Genomic DNA, 14,725 nt, shown 5'->3' on the forward strand with positions numbered 1-14,725 from the left:
GTATAACTCAATTTGGATATACAAAAGTTTTTCAATCAAGGTTATAAGTTATAACTAAGCCTGTTAAAGGTCTGATAATTCTTTACTTAATGGCCCGTTAAGCTTATATAAAAGGTTTCGACTTTCGAGTGATCAAATAATACGATTTTTTTTTTTTTTGTCACAAGAGTGTCTTCTTTATTATAACAAAGCCAAAGTTACCAGTACATTAGTGATTCTTCCACTTAGTCCAAAGCATAAAACAAACATCCACAACCAAATAGGATGCTCCAAAGCGACAAAGCCGACGAGTTCATAGAACCCTCGGAGCCAAAAGCCCCAAAACAGAGAGACAATTGAGGAAGAAACTCCTAAACCAACAGACACAAAGGGTTAAAGTCTTAAGCTCCGAAGAACTAACACTGAAAACTCTGAATCAAAGGCAACCGACGAACACTTCCATAGGAAAAGGAGACGCCAGAGCTGAGCTACAAACTGGAGCCCTTGAAAAGAACCAATCATTAGAATGCCCCCAGAAAAGACTGAAGGCCCGAGAAAGGAACTAAACTGAACCCACACAACCACAACACCGGCAGAAATGAAGACGGAGAATCAACTAAAACAGAGCACAGAACCTAATCCAACACTACCACTCCAAAGAACCAATGCATCGAGGAGGCAGCAGAACAAAGAGCAACAATTAAAACCGAGAGATGGAACGCCAAAGAGGATCCCCACTTCTTACACACGGACATTCGTATGCCCCACCCAAGCCACCTACAGAGAAAGGATAGGTTACCACCACGCAAGAGAAGAGATGGAGAAAGAATCCACTGCATCGTCTTGAACCCGTAGATACCTCTGCAACAAATTGCCAACTTAAAGACGAATCCATCAATCAAACCTAAGCCAACGCAAGGCACCAAAAACTCGAGAGGATAGAACAGAGAGGAAGAACTAGGAATCATATCCAATAACCCAATAGCCAACAAGAGGACCACACCTGACTACACCAATGATATAGAACCAGAGATTGAGAGCCACAAAATCCGGACCAAACGTCTAAGACGTACTACCGAACCTTAGAGAAAGGGCCAACAAAACATCTAATTCTCATATGAAGACCAAGCCAAAGATTGAATCCATCCTAAAATACCCACGACTAAACAACTAAACATCTAAAACTAAACCAACTGAGAGCAAGCGATGAGGAGCTTCAGCCAAGACGAAACAAAGAAGACGAACCGGACCCGAGAATGGTACCTCATGAGTCACACCAAACGACGGTGAAGAGAATGGAAAGCACCGGAAATTCTGACAATAAATTAACCCGAGGAACCCTCCAGATATGAAACCCGACGAGACCTCCGGATCTAAAACGACTTCCCATCACCACCTGGAAAACCACCACCGTCTCTATTACAATTCTCAGGTCACTTCACATTGCCGTCACGCGCCGGAAGCAACCAAACCACGCGACTGAGAAATCAAAGCTGGCTTCAACACCACCAAAGTCCCGAAATCTTTAGAATTTCACTAACGATCATAAACAAACAGACACAAAAGCCGGAAAAAACCGAAATCAAAGCGCCAACACGGCGAGCCAAAAGCCCGAGGATCGGGAAACAAAGCAGAATCGATGCCGGATCAACAAGGATCTCTGGCTATCGATCCGAATCTAAAGACGGCGAAGAAGCTTTTGAAGAGAGAGAAGAGAGAAAACCCTCTCGAGAGGGTCTTTTGATCAAATAATACGATTTATTGGAAAAAAAAACTTTTGGAACCAAAACTTAGAAAATGTGGTATTTTGTAGAATTTTGTCCTTTATTTTTTAGGCGATTTCGATTTTTTTTTTAATCGTCCGCAGAGTTAAAAATATTTTGTTTATATTAAATTTATGCTATTTTTGGAACTTTGGAGATATGGTGTTAAATTTGGAAACAAAACATATTATTGTGCTATTTGTGAGAATTACCCTTTTAAAAATAATTAATTAAATAAATTTACTACAAGAACATTGAAAGAGCAAAAAGCGTCAAATGGTAACTTTTGAAAGCTCATTTAGAAAAAAAAAAACTTTCTTTATTATATAAGATATATATATATATATATATAGTAGTGAAAAATTTATTCGAAAAAAACATTTTTACAACAAGTGAAGCATTTGTTTAAATGATTTTGACATACATTTATCGAAAAGAGTTTATGTAGAAGCTTCTTTTGTTATCTTGTTGTAAACCATATCGCCATACACCCTTTATATCTTCTATCCCTTTTCTCTTGAATTGAAGATATTATATTCTGAATTTGCTTATCTAGTTGTTGGACTAGTTTGTTTGATGAAATTGGAATTTTGTCATGTCTTCTATTATTTCTTTCCGCCCACAATGAATGAATTGCAAATTGAAAAGAATACCTTATCAGAAAAAGTTAATCATGTTCGAAAGAATTATCCATGAGGAGCTTGAGGATTTAATTCCATGTTGTTGCGAATCGGGTAGAAAGGATCTTGGAAGCGAGTCTGGACCAGACTTCCTTTAAGTAGCTACACATGAAGAACAAATGGTGCGAGTTTCCCAAGGACGTTGACAGAACACACACGAGGAATTTGCTCCCACATTCTAGTTCAACATTCTATCCCCCATCGATAAATGATTTTGTATTGCAAGCCAAGAGAAGAAATAGTATTTAGGTGTGGCGTGTGAGAATCATATACCTTTATACCATATATAAAGTCTATACCAATAAATTAATCTCAGTTAGTGATAAATATGGTAGAGATTACCCTTTTTTTCTTTTTCTATATAACTGTTTACTGAGTTTTCGTTATTCAAACTCAAATTAAGTGGGTTTTGGTCTTTTGGATCGAACTAATGTTGTATATTCAATAATTTATTCCTCTATCTTACCAAAAAAAATATATTGTATTCCTCAATTAAAAAGTTGAATTATTCACATTAAGTATCTAATTAATCATTTTACTATATATTAACAATCAATTACCAAATAAATAAATAACAAAATTAGAATACAAACAGTGGAAATATCTTTTCCATGTTTTACACATACTATTTGAATATTCTGAATTAGAAACCTGAGTTCATCTAGATTTTCTTATGGACTTGTTTAGAATGGATTATGTAAAACAATGGCTTTCTTGCCACATTAATTCTTAAATCTTAATGCAACTAATTAAAAATAAAACTTTAACATTAAAATTTAAATCTATGTGATGTGAAAACAAAATGGGTATAGGCAAACATAATTGTACAGTACTGTGATTAAACCAAAAAAACATGAACTGCATATAACGGCCTGATGGACCACGTGTGAGTGTGACGTGCGTGTCTACATCAAAAAAACGGCATGCAGTCATTTTTTTGCAAGCCATCAAGAAACGGCACGTAGTCTAAATTCGTAGGCAGAGAACTAAAGATCATCGAGATTCGATAAAGATTACATTTTCCGTTCCGTTAGAATCTTTGCTTCCCTCTACTTCATCGCAGTGTTAACTGCTCCTTTTTTTTCCCGGTGGCGCGATTCTAATCTCCGGCGACTTCTCCGATTTCATCGTCGGTGAGTTTCCCTCTCGCTCTTTCTCTTTTCTTCTCAGCATCCGTATTCGGAATCCTCGCTATTTGACAATGTTGGTTTTGAAATCGCTCGTCTCGTGTCTCGTCTCGTGTCTCGTCTCGTTTTCTTGTACCTAAACCCTAATGTACATATGCCGATGCTTCTATAGTAAACGATTTCTATCTTTCTCTGTTGTTTTCTTGCTAGATTCGATTTCTTTGTGCTTTGGAACCTCACTGTGAAATTGTTTCTTTCATCCATACTTGTGAAATTGATGAATGTATAGTGTCCCAAATCAGAATTGCATGCTATGTTCTTGCTTCTTGATGCTTTCTCTGGGCTTCTATGAACCACTGTTGTTGTTGATCTCAGGACCAAGAATGTGGTTCACCTGAAAAATTGGGTTTTAGACTTTTAGGGGAGATTTCTGTACTTATGTGTTGATTATACGCAAAGATAATGGAGGTTTAGTGTAGTATTGTTCAACATTTATCGACATTATGAAGCTTGTGTATGAGTTCTCTGTATTTTTATCTGGTGCTGAGATTTGCGTTTGTTGTATCTCTTGAATTGTCCACAGCTATGAGTAAAAGAGCCGCGGAAGAAATGACTCCTTCATTGGAGAGCAGTAAAACCGGACCAGACGTTTTTGGCTACTATAGAACTCAAGTAGAAGAGCTCTTGTCTCAAAAAGAGAAGATCCCTCATCATAAACATGTGGATACTAAGAAGTCTTCTACTGAGATTATAGGAGCTGAGTTGTCGGATCTCAAAAAGGAGAAGTTGAATGCATTGTTAAGGCAGTGTGTGTTGGATTCGACTCCAGAAGTTGATGAGGTACGTTGAGTTATTCTTGAAATCATATTTGGTATCATGACGCTTAGCTTTAAGAGACATTAATATTAGGTATGCAATTTGTTTGCAGATGCAGTCGCGTGTTGATTCATTGCATCTGATGTCTCAGTTGAGTAATAAAAAACCGTCAACCTTACCTACCGATGCTGAGTCTGTGATTCCTGAGGATCCTTCGTTTAAAGAGGTGAGATAATGCGGTTCATGCATTCTTCGTCTGATAGATGTTTATGAAATCATTTTTATTACTCACATTTGTTTCCTTAGGTGGAAGATGATATACAATTACTTATGAAGTCTGATCCTGGTCTTGTTAAGGAAATAGTGGGCAAACATTCAAGTGATCTACTTGCCAGAGTAATGCTCTCAGGAACTTTCTTCTTCTGTTCACATCTCGAGCTCGCTCCCGAAACATCTAATGTTATTATTTTCTCTCTGCTTTGACTAGTTGAATGACGTGCAGCAGCAACTTGAGAAACTACTTGACAATGTGGTAACCACATGCAGGTATAATATACAGTTTCTTGTCTCCCTCTCTATATATATAGATAGACATTCTACCTTCAATTTGTTACTCATGTGTTTGTTTGGTAAGTCTTATCAACAGACCTATGAGCCGTGGAGAGAAGCGGGATCTTCAGAGAACAATTAAGGAATTACCTGGAGAAAATCTTGAACGCGTTGCTGGAATCATCAAAAACCACTATGTAGCTTTGGGCAAAGAAATGCCTGATGATGTTTTCGTCATCAACATGGAGGAGGAGGTAGGCTTCTTGACATAGAATCCTGCTCCAATCATTCATATGGAAAATCATAACACAATTCAAAACAAATGTCTGTTTCAGGACAACATACTGCTTTGGAGATTGCATTATTTTGTCGCCGCAGTCAAGAGTGCAAGGAAACTCGCTAGCTGAGTAGTACAGATACATATATACTCAACTCCTTGTCCCAGATTGTGAGTATATTAGGAAATGACAAGGAGAAAACCTGGTACCCATTGTATTAAACTCGGGTTATCTTACAATTTTGACTACAAAGATCCCACCAGTTTTGGTTCAGTACATGGATTAAGGGAAATACAAAAGAAGATGATTTTGTTTGTTTTGACTTTTGTGGATTAACAAAGAAACTGCGAGATGAAGTTTGTGTAACTAGAGGTCTAGTTCTTTTCAAATCTGTGTTTTCTACATTTTAATGACTCCTGCGTATGAGAATTGACTGTTGAGACTTGAGAGTAATTAAGTCATCTGCTAGTATTATTTGAGACTGAGTTTAGTAATTTTGGAAGATTTACTTCCAAAATCCGCAAATAGGATCTTGTAGTAGTTAAAGAGTCAAGCATTGTGCTTAATATGAGAATCACACCCTTCAACTTGATAATGATAATTGGATATTACGAAAACATTACTTTCAATTTGTTATACATTATAAAAATTTAAAATTCAGATGCCTAAATGAGATCGGAAAATAACTGCATGCATCTCTTGGCTTTGAATCCCAAATGTGAACCATCTTAGTCCTACTGACTCGCATCACTCTTCCTGTGTCGAAACATGATTGTGCAAGTCGCTTTATGGGCAAGATTTTTCATCATGGCGAAGACTAAAACAAGAAGCACAGTAACCAAAAAGCTTCTCATATTCCATCTTCACCACCACCTCCTCACCACCTGTTTCGAATTGAACCGACATTTCGAAGCACAACGGCATAGTACTATCGATAGTCACTTTGACCCTCGCGTTTTCTTCATCCACTTCTTGAACCGTGCCCAGCTCATTCCCGATTCTCCGGAAATCCTGATCAGTCCAGAAATCTCGAGGAACACCCACGATTCTGACCCAAAATGTGATCGCCGATGGGTAGTCCTTGTGTATAACTGGTTCCCACCTTACAATAGAAACCATCCAATGATTAAAATTGAAAGGCTCCGTTTTCATCACCTCCAGAATATCTTCCTCTCTCTCGAAATCAAACCTGAACGTTACCAATCCCAAGTCCTTCCCAACCACTCGGCCCTCTAGTTTCCAGACTCTAGGCATCATCAAAACTACTGATCCAACACTCTGAACGTCAGGATTCATTATCCTTCCGATAAGCGTCGTCCTCTTTAACCTTCTGATTAAATCCGAGTTGTCGAACGCCGGAATTCGAATTGTTCGTACCATGGGCTTAATGCCCTTGCCATTGTTTTCTCCAAACCGCGACATGGTACCGTAAGAAACCGAGTTTGATCGTATGTAATGTGTGAGTGTGACCTTGTCTGAACATTCCTATTTATACATATGACCATCGGTGAAAATGCTGCATGAATGAATCGCAACTCGAATCATGCTAATCTCCTACATGATAATGACATAAATTGACAAGTTATTTTTGTATGATTGAGTTTCCATTACTGTTCCTCAGTGATTCTAATCTTTTTGACTAAGGGGAAACCAAATCAATCAAGGATTCCTTAGCTTAATTGATTTTCCAAATCTGTTTATTATGACCATTTCTATTTCAGGATCCATCCCACACGAAGATTTCAAACTTTTGAACGTAACATAATCGAATATCAATTAGAAAGATATATGCTAACTAAATATGTTATTTTATATATATTTTTAGTAAACAAAAATCATATTATTTTAATGCGTTGTTGTTTTTTCAAAGTTTTTTTTATCTCCACCAATTCTTTTGCTATTTTTAGCATTTCTTAATTTTTATCTCCACCAATTCTTTTATCATTTTTAGCATTTCTTATAAAAAGTGTAATTCAATCAATTTACAATATATTTTGTATTTATGCATTCCAAAAAACATTATTGGTATGAAACAAAAGGAGTAGAGTAGACGGTGGATATAGGGCCATGATTAATTAGAGTCAAGGCATTGTGATTAGTTTGACATTTAATTACATCCGTCATTATGTCAACGTTATTGTATTTATCCCCAACTTGATAATGAAAATCCGATATTAATTTTGATATCTTAAATTTCAACGGGTTAATTAGCTAATTATAACATTTAATAAGAACTCAGATGCGTGAATAAGATCGCAAACTAGTTCCATGCATAATGCATCTCTTGACTTTGAAATGCAATTCTTGACTTTGAATCCCAAATGAACCATCTTGTTATATACTTGAATATATATAACATAAAGCGTGACATTGTTCTCCAAATTATATAGTTAATCACTATAAACTACAACTTGGCTTAATAGTCAAATTCAAAACCAAGACTCATTATCACCAAGTCTTCTCCATTATTCGCTATAAATAGATTGAAACCCTAAGCTAATTACAATCACAAACACAAACAAAACCTCTCAAATAACTAAATCAAGAACATTGAACATAACAATGTCTTCACGACAATCGGTGAGGCACCCGAGTCACAACCATCCATTGCGTGGTCACAAATGCGAAGCGAAAGACGAAATCATCTGCTCGGGTTGTGATCTCGATCTGGTTGGTGCAGCTTTCAAATGTACGAAGTCATCAGATTGTGATTACTTCTTGCACAAGTCATGTTTTGACCTTCCACGTGAAACCAACCACAAATCTCACCAAACCCACACTTTGACTTTACTCTATTCCCCAAAGTCAACGTACACGTGTAATGCGTGCGGCGAGTACGGATCAAGTTTCACGTACAACTGTTCGATCTGTAAGTACGATGTACATGTCGGATGTGTCTCAATGCCTGAAACCGTGAAGCGTGAAGATCACGCACATCCACTCACTCTTCTTTATGGTTCTCCTTATAACCAACCCGGTTTAGTTTCCAAATGCGATGTTTGTGAAGACATTGTCCCGGATAATCTCTGGTCGTATTATTGCAAGGAATGTGATTATGCTACGCATTTACACTCATGTAAGAAAGAGGAAGAGGCAAAGAAAGAAGAAAAAGGAGAAGGAAGCAAAAGCTCGGTGAATTCGGAGTTAGCTGCAATGTTAGAGGCTCAAAGAGAAATGGAGAGGATGCAGATTGAGATGCATTTGGCGATGCAAAGTGCTTTGATTTCGAAAAAGGCTAATAAGGCGGCTCTCAATTGCATATAAATTGAAGAAAGTTGGGATTCATTGGGATTCTTCAAATGCCCCTTACTCGTATTTCTGATTTTTTTTTTTTTTTTTGGCTTTCTCCTTGATTTGTTGTTATTGCTGCCAAGTTTTCATGTTGTTTTTGTTGTTATTTTCTTTGAAATTGTTATATGAAATAAAAGAATTATCAGTTGTTTTTTTTTGTTGAACGATTGTTGCTGCTTTCCGTTTTGCAAACTAGGACCTTTGCATATGTTTCAAGTTCCATCATCCATTTTATATTACTTTATGACAAATATGCACATAGTTGATACTCTAGCTATGAGTATCATTAACATTTTTTAGTATTAATTTTAATGTTTGTTTATTGTTGGAGATTTTTATGATACTGATAATAAATTTGTTTCCATTGGTGAGACCGGTTAAGTATCATAAAAAAAAAATATTATTTGCAAAATCAAAAATAAATATATAAAAACACATTGTTCTTAAAACACAATACCTGAACTGCTGGAGGAATCGCAAGTTCGACTTCGTGACTATAACCCAATTTGAGGTATAAGAAACGCCTTGCTTCCTCAGCTCTAGCTTTGTATCCAACTCCAACAATCTTCAAGAATCGAAAAAAACTTGGCTTCCATTTCTATCACTCCTAAAGCCATTTAGAATACAAAAAGATGCTTAATCAAAATCTGAAGGCGGCAGATTACAACTCAGTCAAAGGTAATAGACAAAGCAAAGACAAAAAAAATCCATTGCAAAAGCAAACACTGAAAACATTTTCGATCTTGTGACCACGAGCCATCACAAGCGAAGGAACAACAGTTGCGGCGATGGCTGAGACGATTGCGTGAGGCGAGAAGGGGAATGATTTGTTTTTTTCTCTGCTTTCAGCTGACCAATCGTGTGCTGTCACGTCACCTGATACTGAGTATCAAAAGTATCAGTGGACTGATACGGATCAGACCCAAATACATGCTTTGGTCCATTAAAAAAATGATTTTTGGGCTACTGATACTCAAATAAAATCACCTATGTGCATGGTCTAAGACTCTAAGTCTTGGATCACCCCTAGTTATATTAATTGTGAGATTTGGGGTTATCTAAATTGGATATTTTTGGTTTAAAATATTGTAGTCTTAAGTAGTTTGTGTTACTCTCATCGAGGTGATAACGAATGAATTCAAATCCGCATGATCATAAAACAAAAGTTTAAAATTTAATTTTATATATAATAGAAATATGGTATTAACTAAATTTGATTATATATTTCTGGTTGTAGTTATTTTTTCCTAAAAACAAATTGAACTCAAAACTGAAAAAAAACAAATCTAGACCTTGCAAACACACAATTAGAAGTCACATAATCGTTGGGGAGTTAACAAATGGGCTCATTTTGACAGAAGTTAAGCCCATTAAGATAAAGAGAGGCCCATTTATATAGAGCCTCAAAAATAGTTTAATTGAGGAAGAAGAAAACTTTGCTAAAAGTTGCTTTTCAACTCTCTCTTCTTCTTCTCCGATTCGAGCTTCCTTCCTCTCGAAAAATCTTCAAGACCAGGTAACATCACTCTTCTATAAGCTTAGCTTTTACTCTTTTCTTCATCATCCTATCGTCTCCGTGGACTCTATCTTCTCGATTTTGCCCATCATTCAGCGATCTCGATCCCAACTATTTGATTTGATTTTACTTCACGGGTTTTCAAAAATTTAGCTTCCCACTTTGGCTGATGATTTGATTTTTCCTGATTTATAGAGTGGTGAATCGGAAAATGACGCAGTCGTCCGTAGATTTACCGCCGAAAGGTGGGTTTAGCTTCGATCTGTGCAAAAGGAATGATATGCTGACACAAAAGGGTCTTAAAGCTCCATCGTTTCTCAAGACTGGAACAACTATTGTTGGGTTGATATTCAAGGTCTGTGTTTGTTTCTATCTCACATTCTCTAAAATGCATTGGCTTTTGGGTTTGGTTTGATAGCTTTTGCGTGTTTAGCATAGTGTAATTGTTGGATTGTAAGTCCTCTCTTATGGTCTTTTGCAAGTTATGGAACTATGGAAGTGAACAGTGTGACCTAAGGTTTAAGAGTTTTGGGCTAAGATGCAAATGTGATTTGGGCACCTGGTAGCTTTAGATAAGATAACAATTAGATTCCTCTAATTATTGTGAAATATGTTTGGTGGGAACATGAAAGTATGAGGTGTTGTTGCTTTCTCAACCCTTAACCATATGACAGCACATTGATGCTTTTTATGATCTATTTACGTCTCTCTATACTCTAGAACACTCCATGAAACATGTGATGATGTGCGCGCTCCTGTTGTTATTCTCTTTCAGATTCTGAATAGATGATTGCTGATTTCATTTATCTGTTTGTATAGGATGGTGTGATACTTGGGGCTGATACACGGGCAACTGAAGGGCCTATTGTGGCTGATAAGAACTGTGAGAAGATTCACTATATGGCACCAAACATTTATTGTTGTGGTGCCGGAACCGCTGCTGACACTGAAGCAGTAACTGGTAATTTCTTTAGCTACCAAATTTCTATACTGCTACCCTAAATCAAAGTTGGATTTCTCTGAACTTCTGTTAGCTCGATCAAAACCCAATGCTAAGTTATATTGATTTCTATCTCACTGTTCAGATATGGTCAGCTCACAGCTGCGGTTGCATAGATACCAGACTGGCCGAGATTCTCGAGTCATTACTGCATTGACCCTTCTCAAAAAACATCTTTTCAAGTATTTTTGCTTCACCATGACTAGAAACTCGTCTTATGTTTGCTAATAGGCATATGTAATTTAACTTCCGAAGTATCATTCAGCTATCAAGGTCATGTCTCAGCTGCTCTTGTACTTGGTGGAGTTGATATTACCGGGCCTCATCTGCATACCGTGAGTTTTAAACTCCTGATCAAAGTTCTCAGCTGTAGAAAGCTTTTATAGTTCAGGTTCTTTCTTTTTGTATTCATCTTTAACGTTCTGACTAAAATGCAGATATACCCACACGGTTCCACTGATACTCTACCATTTGCTACAATGGGTTCTGGTTCCCTTGCTGCCATGTCAGTGTTTGAAGCAAAGTATAAAGAAGGTCTAACTGTAAGTAAAGCAGAGACATTTATCATTATATTTTTTAGATTTCTTCTTGGCTGTTTGTTTGATGCTTGACTCAAATCTTCCAGAGAGACGAAGGAATCAAGTTGGTTGCTGAAGCCATATGCTCTGGTATATTTAACGACCTTGGTAGTGGTAGCAATGTGGATATCTGTGTGATCACTAAGGTTTGTCATACTCTGTCTTCCTCCGCTTTTAATAGATTACTGTACTATCTAGAAATTTGTTTGTTTCATGACTGACATATATTAAGCTAAACCAAAGTGATTTGCTACAAAACCAATACTTTGGATTACCTATATCTTTATTTGAAACTTATTGTGTGAGCCGATTTTGGGACAGGGGCACAAGGAATACTTGAGGAATTACATGGAACCAAACCCAAGAACCTATGTTAGCAGCAAAGGCTATTCATTCACCAAGAAAACTGGTAAGAAGCTACTTGTTGCAACACTTAATCGTTTATGGTACCAATCCTGATTGTTGAAGTTCTTGTTTAATTTGATCTTCCTCTTCTTCTTACTAATTTTTGTTTCTCTGTGAAATCAGAGGTTCTACTGACCAAAATTACACCATTATCAGAGCGAGTCGAAATTGTTGAAGTGGCTGGTGAAGCTATGGAGGAATGAATCTCATGTGAGAGACGACACTAAGAGTGAAATCATTGTTCTACTTCACATGACAGTCATTTTCTACTTTGTTTAATTTTAACGATTGAAATCGAATCTTAGTTGCTTTCATTTCAGTCTTTAGATTTGGCTTGAACTTGTGATTAATGGTTTTGAAATTTAGCTCTCGCATAATTTTCAAAAGAGGCTCTTTTTTTACAAACAAAATTGTGCTCTTTGTTTTTTTGTCCACAATAACATCTTAAGACGACTCATCATTCTTACTCTTTTTCTTCCTAGAAGCAAAACTACTTGGTCCAATCTCTATTGACATTCTCTTTGTTCTGTAGAAGAGACCAAATTGAGTTATGAAAATGAGACGCAATCAAAAGGATGATTGTGAAAAATAGAAGAGCATATGTTCATATATATACCTTTCTGAGAGCTCTTCAGATTCTTTGGCATCACAATGAGAAGCTGTACCAAAATCAGATGCAAATCTAATTAAAGGTTTTGAAATGAGATGACAGTAGAACTAACAAAAAAAAAGAACAACCTTTACAGTTTCCTTCATCAGTCTCTTCATCTGACTCTGAATCAGAACTTGACTTAAGCATCCAAAAGTCGGATTCCTCGGAACCAGAATCTTCCTGATTGTGTCTTGGTTTGGTTACTTGTGTTTTCTCAGTCCTTCCACTTGATCCAGCTCCTCTTTCCACTTGCTCTATCAAATTTATCAACATCAAAACATTATAAGCCAAGACATACTAAGATTCATTACAAGATTTCAATGAATATGATATCATGGGGGAAACAATTTATTGACCTAATTTGTGAAGAAATCTTCTGCCATTCACGTGTTTCCAGATATGTTCCTCGTTCTTGTTCACAGTATCCCCAGTAAGCTTGCACACGAGTTTCGAGCTGAGAACATGGCCAAAAGGGAAGAAAGCTTATAACTTTTAATCATTTTCAATGCTGCCAAAACCAAAATAAAGCTTTGAACTTTAAACCATTTTCGATGCTGAGAACAAAGCCAAAAGGCTCAAAATCAGAAGAAAGATTAGAACTTTTAACACACTGACTGAATACAACAGAAATAACTACCAATTCATCTCCTCAATGGTCTAAAAAAAAACAAAATAAACCAGCTTTATACTGTAGCAGCACTTTTTTTTGGTTTAATACTGTAGCAGTACCTATGAGGCTATGACTATGAAATGAAAAGCAAGGATCTAAATGAAACTTGAGCTAATACAATCTGAAACTCTAGAGAAATCCAAAGACATGAAAGTCAAAAATTTTAACGCACAGAACACTGAAAGTTTCATCCTTTCTTGCTCAGAAAACCATCAAAGTTTCATCATTCATTCACAAAGTTATAAAAGCAGAGAGAAACATCATAAACAAACAACACACAGATTCAACTTCTACTTCCTTTTACATATCAAAGTTAAAACCATGGATTTGCTTGAATTGCAATTCGTATAAAATTTGTCAATTTGAAACCTGCCCCCCAACTAAAAATTTGATTTTCTCAGAAACACACAAAAATTTGAGAAACTTATTTGACTAACCGAGAAAGTGGGCATTGCGAGAACATGTTGAGAGGAGACTTTCCCTGAGACAAAGCGTGATCGATGAGTCCTAAACGACACCGTTTGTTACGAGCGTATGATTCTACGTCTCCGGCTAAAACCTCGTGACCAGTCTCGACGCATCTGAGCCGTCCGTTTCCAAGATCAACGAACGTCGGAGAGCCAAACAGACTCTTCCCTTCTTTCGCCTTCTTCTTCATCATCGTCGGTGAGCCAAGCATATAGACTCGAATCCCTCTATAGTTCGTGGACATAAAAATTGAACCAAACCAAATTGTATTAAACCAAAACCAACCAATTTTTGTTTTGGCGGAAATGATAGTTATACCGAAAAAATTGAACCGAACGCAACCAAAAGACACTGATATGAAACCACTTGTATATAGAACCCAACCCAGCTGAACTATATACAATAATCCTAAGAAAATTATATTAAAATTCGATTTATTAACATATTTGCACACAAGTTTAGAGGAGATCTTCAACGATATACAATTATAGTCGTTCGATGTGATTCTACGCATTGAAATTTGAAAGTATCTATTATGAATATGGAGAATGAAATGTCGTCGGCCATGGACCACAAAATTATGTTGTCTTTCGTGGATCTAACATGGTCAGAAAGAATTGTCCGTGCATAATCGTATATGTAACAATTCTCATCATTTACACTAAATTATAAATCCAGTCGTTTTAAAGCTAAAACAGATCTTTATAATCCTGTTATACGATAAATCTAGTTCGTTTAGTAGAAAACTAATATTATACAATAATCCATTCCTACGAGAATATTAGACCAAGGTCTTTTCTGTTAATATGAGACAACGAATTCATAATCGTGGAGTTCAAATAACTAGAAAACACTCTAAAATAATAGCTTGAAATAATGGTAGTTATGATTCTTAATATAGAGTGGAGTCCTCAAGCTCCAATTGAGTGGAGAAGAGAAGCTGAGATGTTGTT

At 36.5% G+C, this 14,725-nt stretch overlaps 5 protein-coding genes and 1 long non-coding RNA gene across 9 annotated transcripts; 3 read left to right on the forward strand and 3 right to left on the reverse strand.

Moving 5' to 3' along the window:
* Positions 1–145: 145 nt before the first annotated feature.
* LOC110226621 lies at positions 146–1,743 on the reverse strand. 2 transcript variants are annotated; one of them, XR_002330563.1, is made up of 2 exons: positions 1,243–1,743; positions 146–857 (listed from the first exon to the last, which is right to left on the reverse strand). It is a non-coding gene; the product is annotated as an uncharacterized LOC110226621 (long non-coding RNA). The 2 variants fall into 2 exon arrangements; XR_002330562.1 differs by having other exon boundaries at positions 146–840; positions 1,243–1,742.
* Positions 1,744–3,330: 1,587 nt separating this feature from the next.
* On the forward strand, positions 3,331–5,514 carry LOC9304717. 2 transcript variants are annotated; one of them, XM_021016563.1, is made up of 7 exons: positions 3,331–3,555; positions 4,133–4,389; positions 4,478–4,591; positions 4,672–4,761; positions 4,853–4,911; positions 5,000–5,168; positions 5,250–5,514. In XM_021016563.1, exons 2-7 carry the CDS (start codon positions 4,135–4,137, stop codon positions 5,319–5,321), a joined length of 759 nt encoding a protein of 252 aa, XP_020872222.1. In that variant the 5' UTR covers positions 3,331–3,555; positions 4,133–4,134; the 3' UTR covers positions 5,322–5,514. The 2 variants fall into 2 exon arrangements, with proteins under 2 accessions (XP_020872222.1, XP_002868645.2); XM_002868599.2 differs by having other exon boundaries at positions 3,340–3,555; positions 5,012–5,168.
* A 350-nt stretch (positions 5,515–5,864) lies between these two features.
* LOC110226953 (uncharacterized protein At4g02000) lies at positions 5,865–6,986 on the reverse strand. 2 transcript variants are annotated; one of them, XM_021019972.1, is made up of 3 exons: positions 6,348–6,986; positions 6,166–6,203; positions 5,865–6,041 (listed from the first exon to the last, which is right to left on the reverse strand). In XM_021019972.1, exons 1-3 carry the CDS (start codon positions 6,612–6,614, stop codon positions 5,927–5,929), a joined length of 420 nt encoding a protein of 139 aa, XP_020875631.1. In that variant the 5' UTR covers positions 6,615–6,986; the 3' UTR covers positions 5,865–5,926. The 2 variants fall into 2 exon arrangements, with proteins under 2 accessions (XP_020875631.1, XP_020875630.1); XM_021019971.1 differs by having other exon boundaries at positions 5,865–6,986.
* Positions 6,987–7,127: 141 nt separating this feature from the next.
* On the forward strand, positions 7,128–8,822 carry LOC110226817. Its single transcript, XM_021019578.1, has one exon. The coding sequence runs from the start codon at positions 7,755–7,757 to the stop codon at positions 8,454–8,456; it is 702 nt and encodes a 233-aa protein (XP_020875237.1). The 5' UTR covers positions 7,128–7,754; the 3' UTR covers positions 8,457–8,822.
* A 1,073-nt stretch (positions 8,823–9,895) lies between these two features.
* LOC9304718 (proteasome subunit beta type-7-B) lies at positions 9,896–12,368 on the forward strand. The gene is made up of 9 exons (XM_002868600.2): positions 9,896–9,999; positions 10,197–10,354; positions 10,819–10,960; positions 11,085–11,181; positions 11,265–11,334; positions 11,437–11,541; positions 11,625–11,723; positions 11,899–11,986; positions 12,106–12,368. The coding sequence occupies exons 2-9, from the start codon at positions 10,211–10,213 to the stop codon at positions 12,183–12,185; spliced, it is 825 nt and encodes a 274-aa protein (XP_002868646.1). The 5' UTR covers positions 9,896–9,999; positions 10,197–10,210; the 3' UTR covers positions 12,186–12,368.
* On the reverse strand, positions 12,329–14,014 carry LOC9304719 (surfeit locus protein 2). Its single transcript, XM_021019487.1, has 5 exons — positions 13,742–14,014; positions 12,991–13,088; positions 12,721–12,888; positions 12,599–12,641; positions 12,329–12,508 (listed from the first exon to the last, which is right to left on the reverse strand). Exons 1-5 carry the CDS (start codon positions 13,981–13,983, stop codon positions 12,427–12,429), a joined length of 633 nt encoding a protein of 210 aa, XP_020875146.1. The 5' UTR covers positions 13,984–14,014; the 3' UTR covers positions 12,329–12,426.
* Positions 14,015–14,725: the final 711 nt, after the last annotated feature.

The sequence above is a fragment of the Arabidopsis lyrata genome (genome assembly GCF_000004255.2).
Source record: "Arabidopsis lyrata subsp. lyrata unplaced genomic scaffold ARALYscaffold_7, whole genome shotgun sequence".
NCBI classification, from domain to species: domain Eukaryota; kingdom Viridiplantae; phylum Streptophyta; class Magnoliopsida; order Brassicales; family Brassicaceae; genus Arabidopsis; species Arabidopsis lyrata.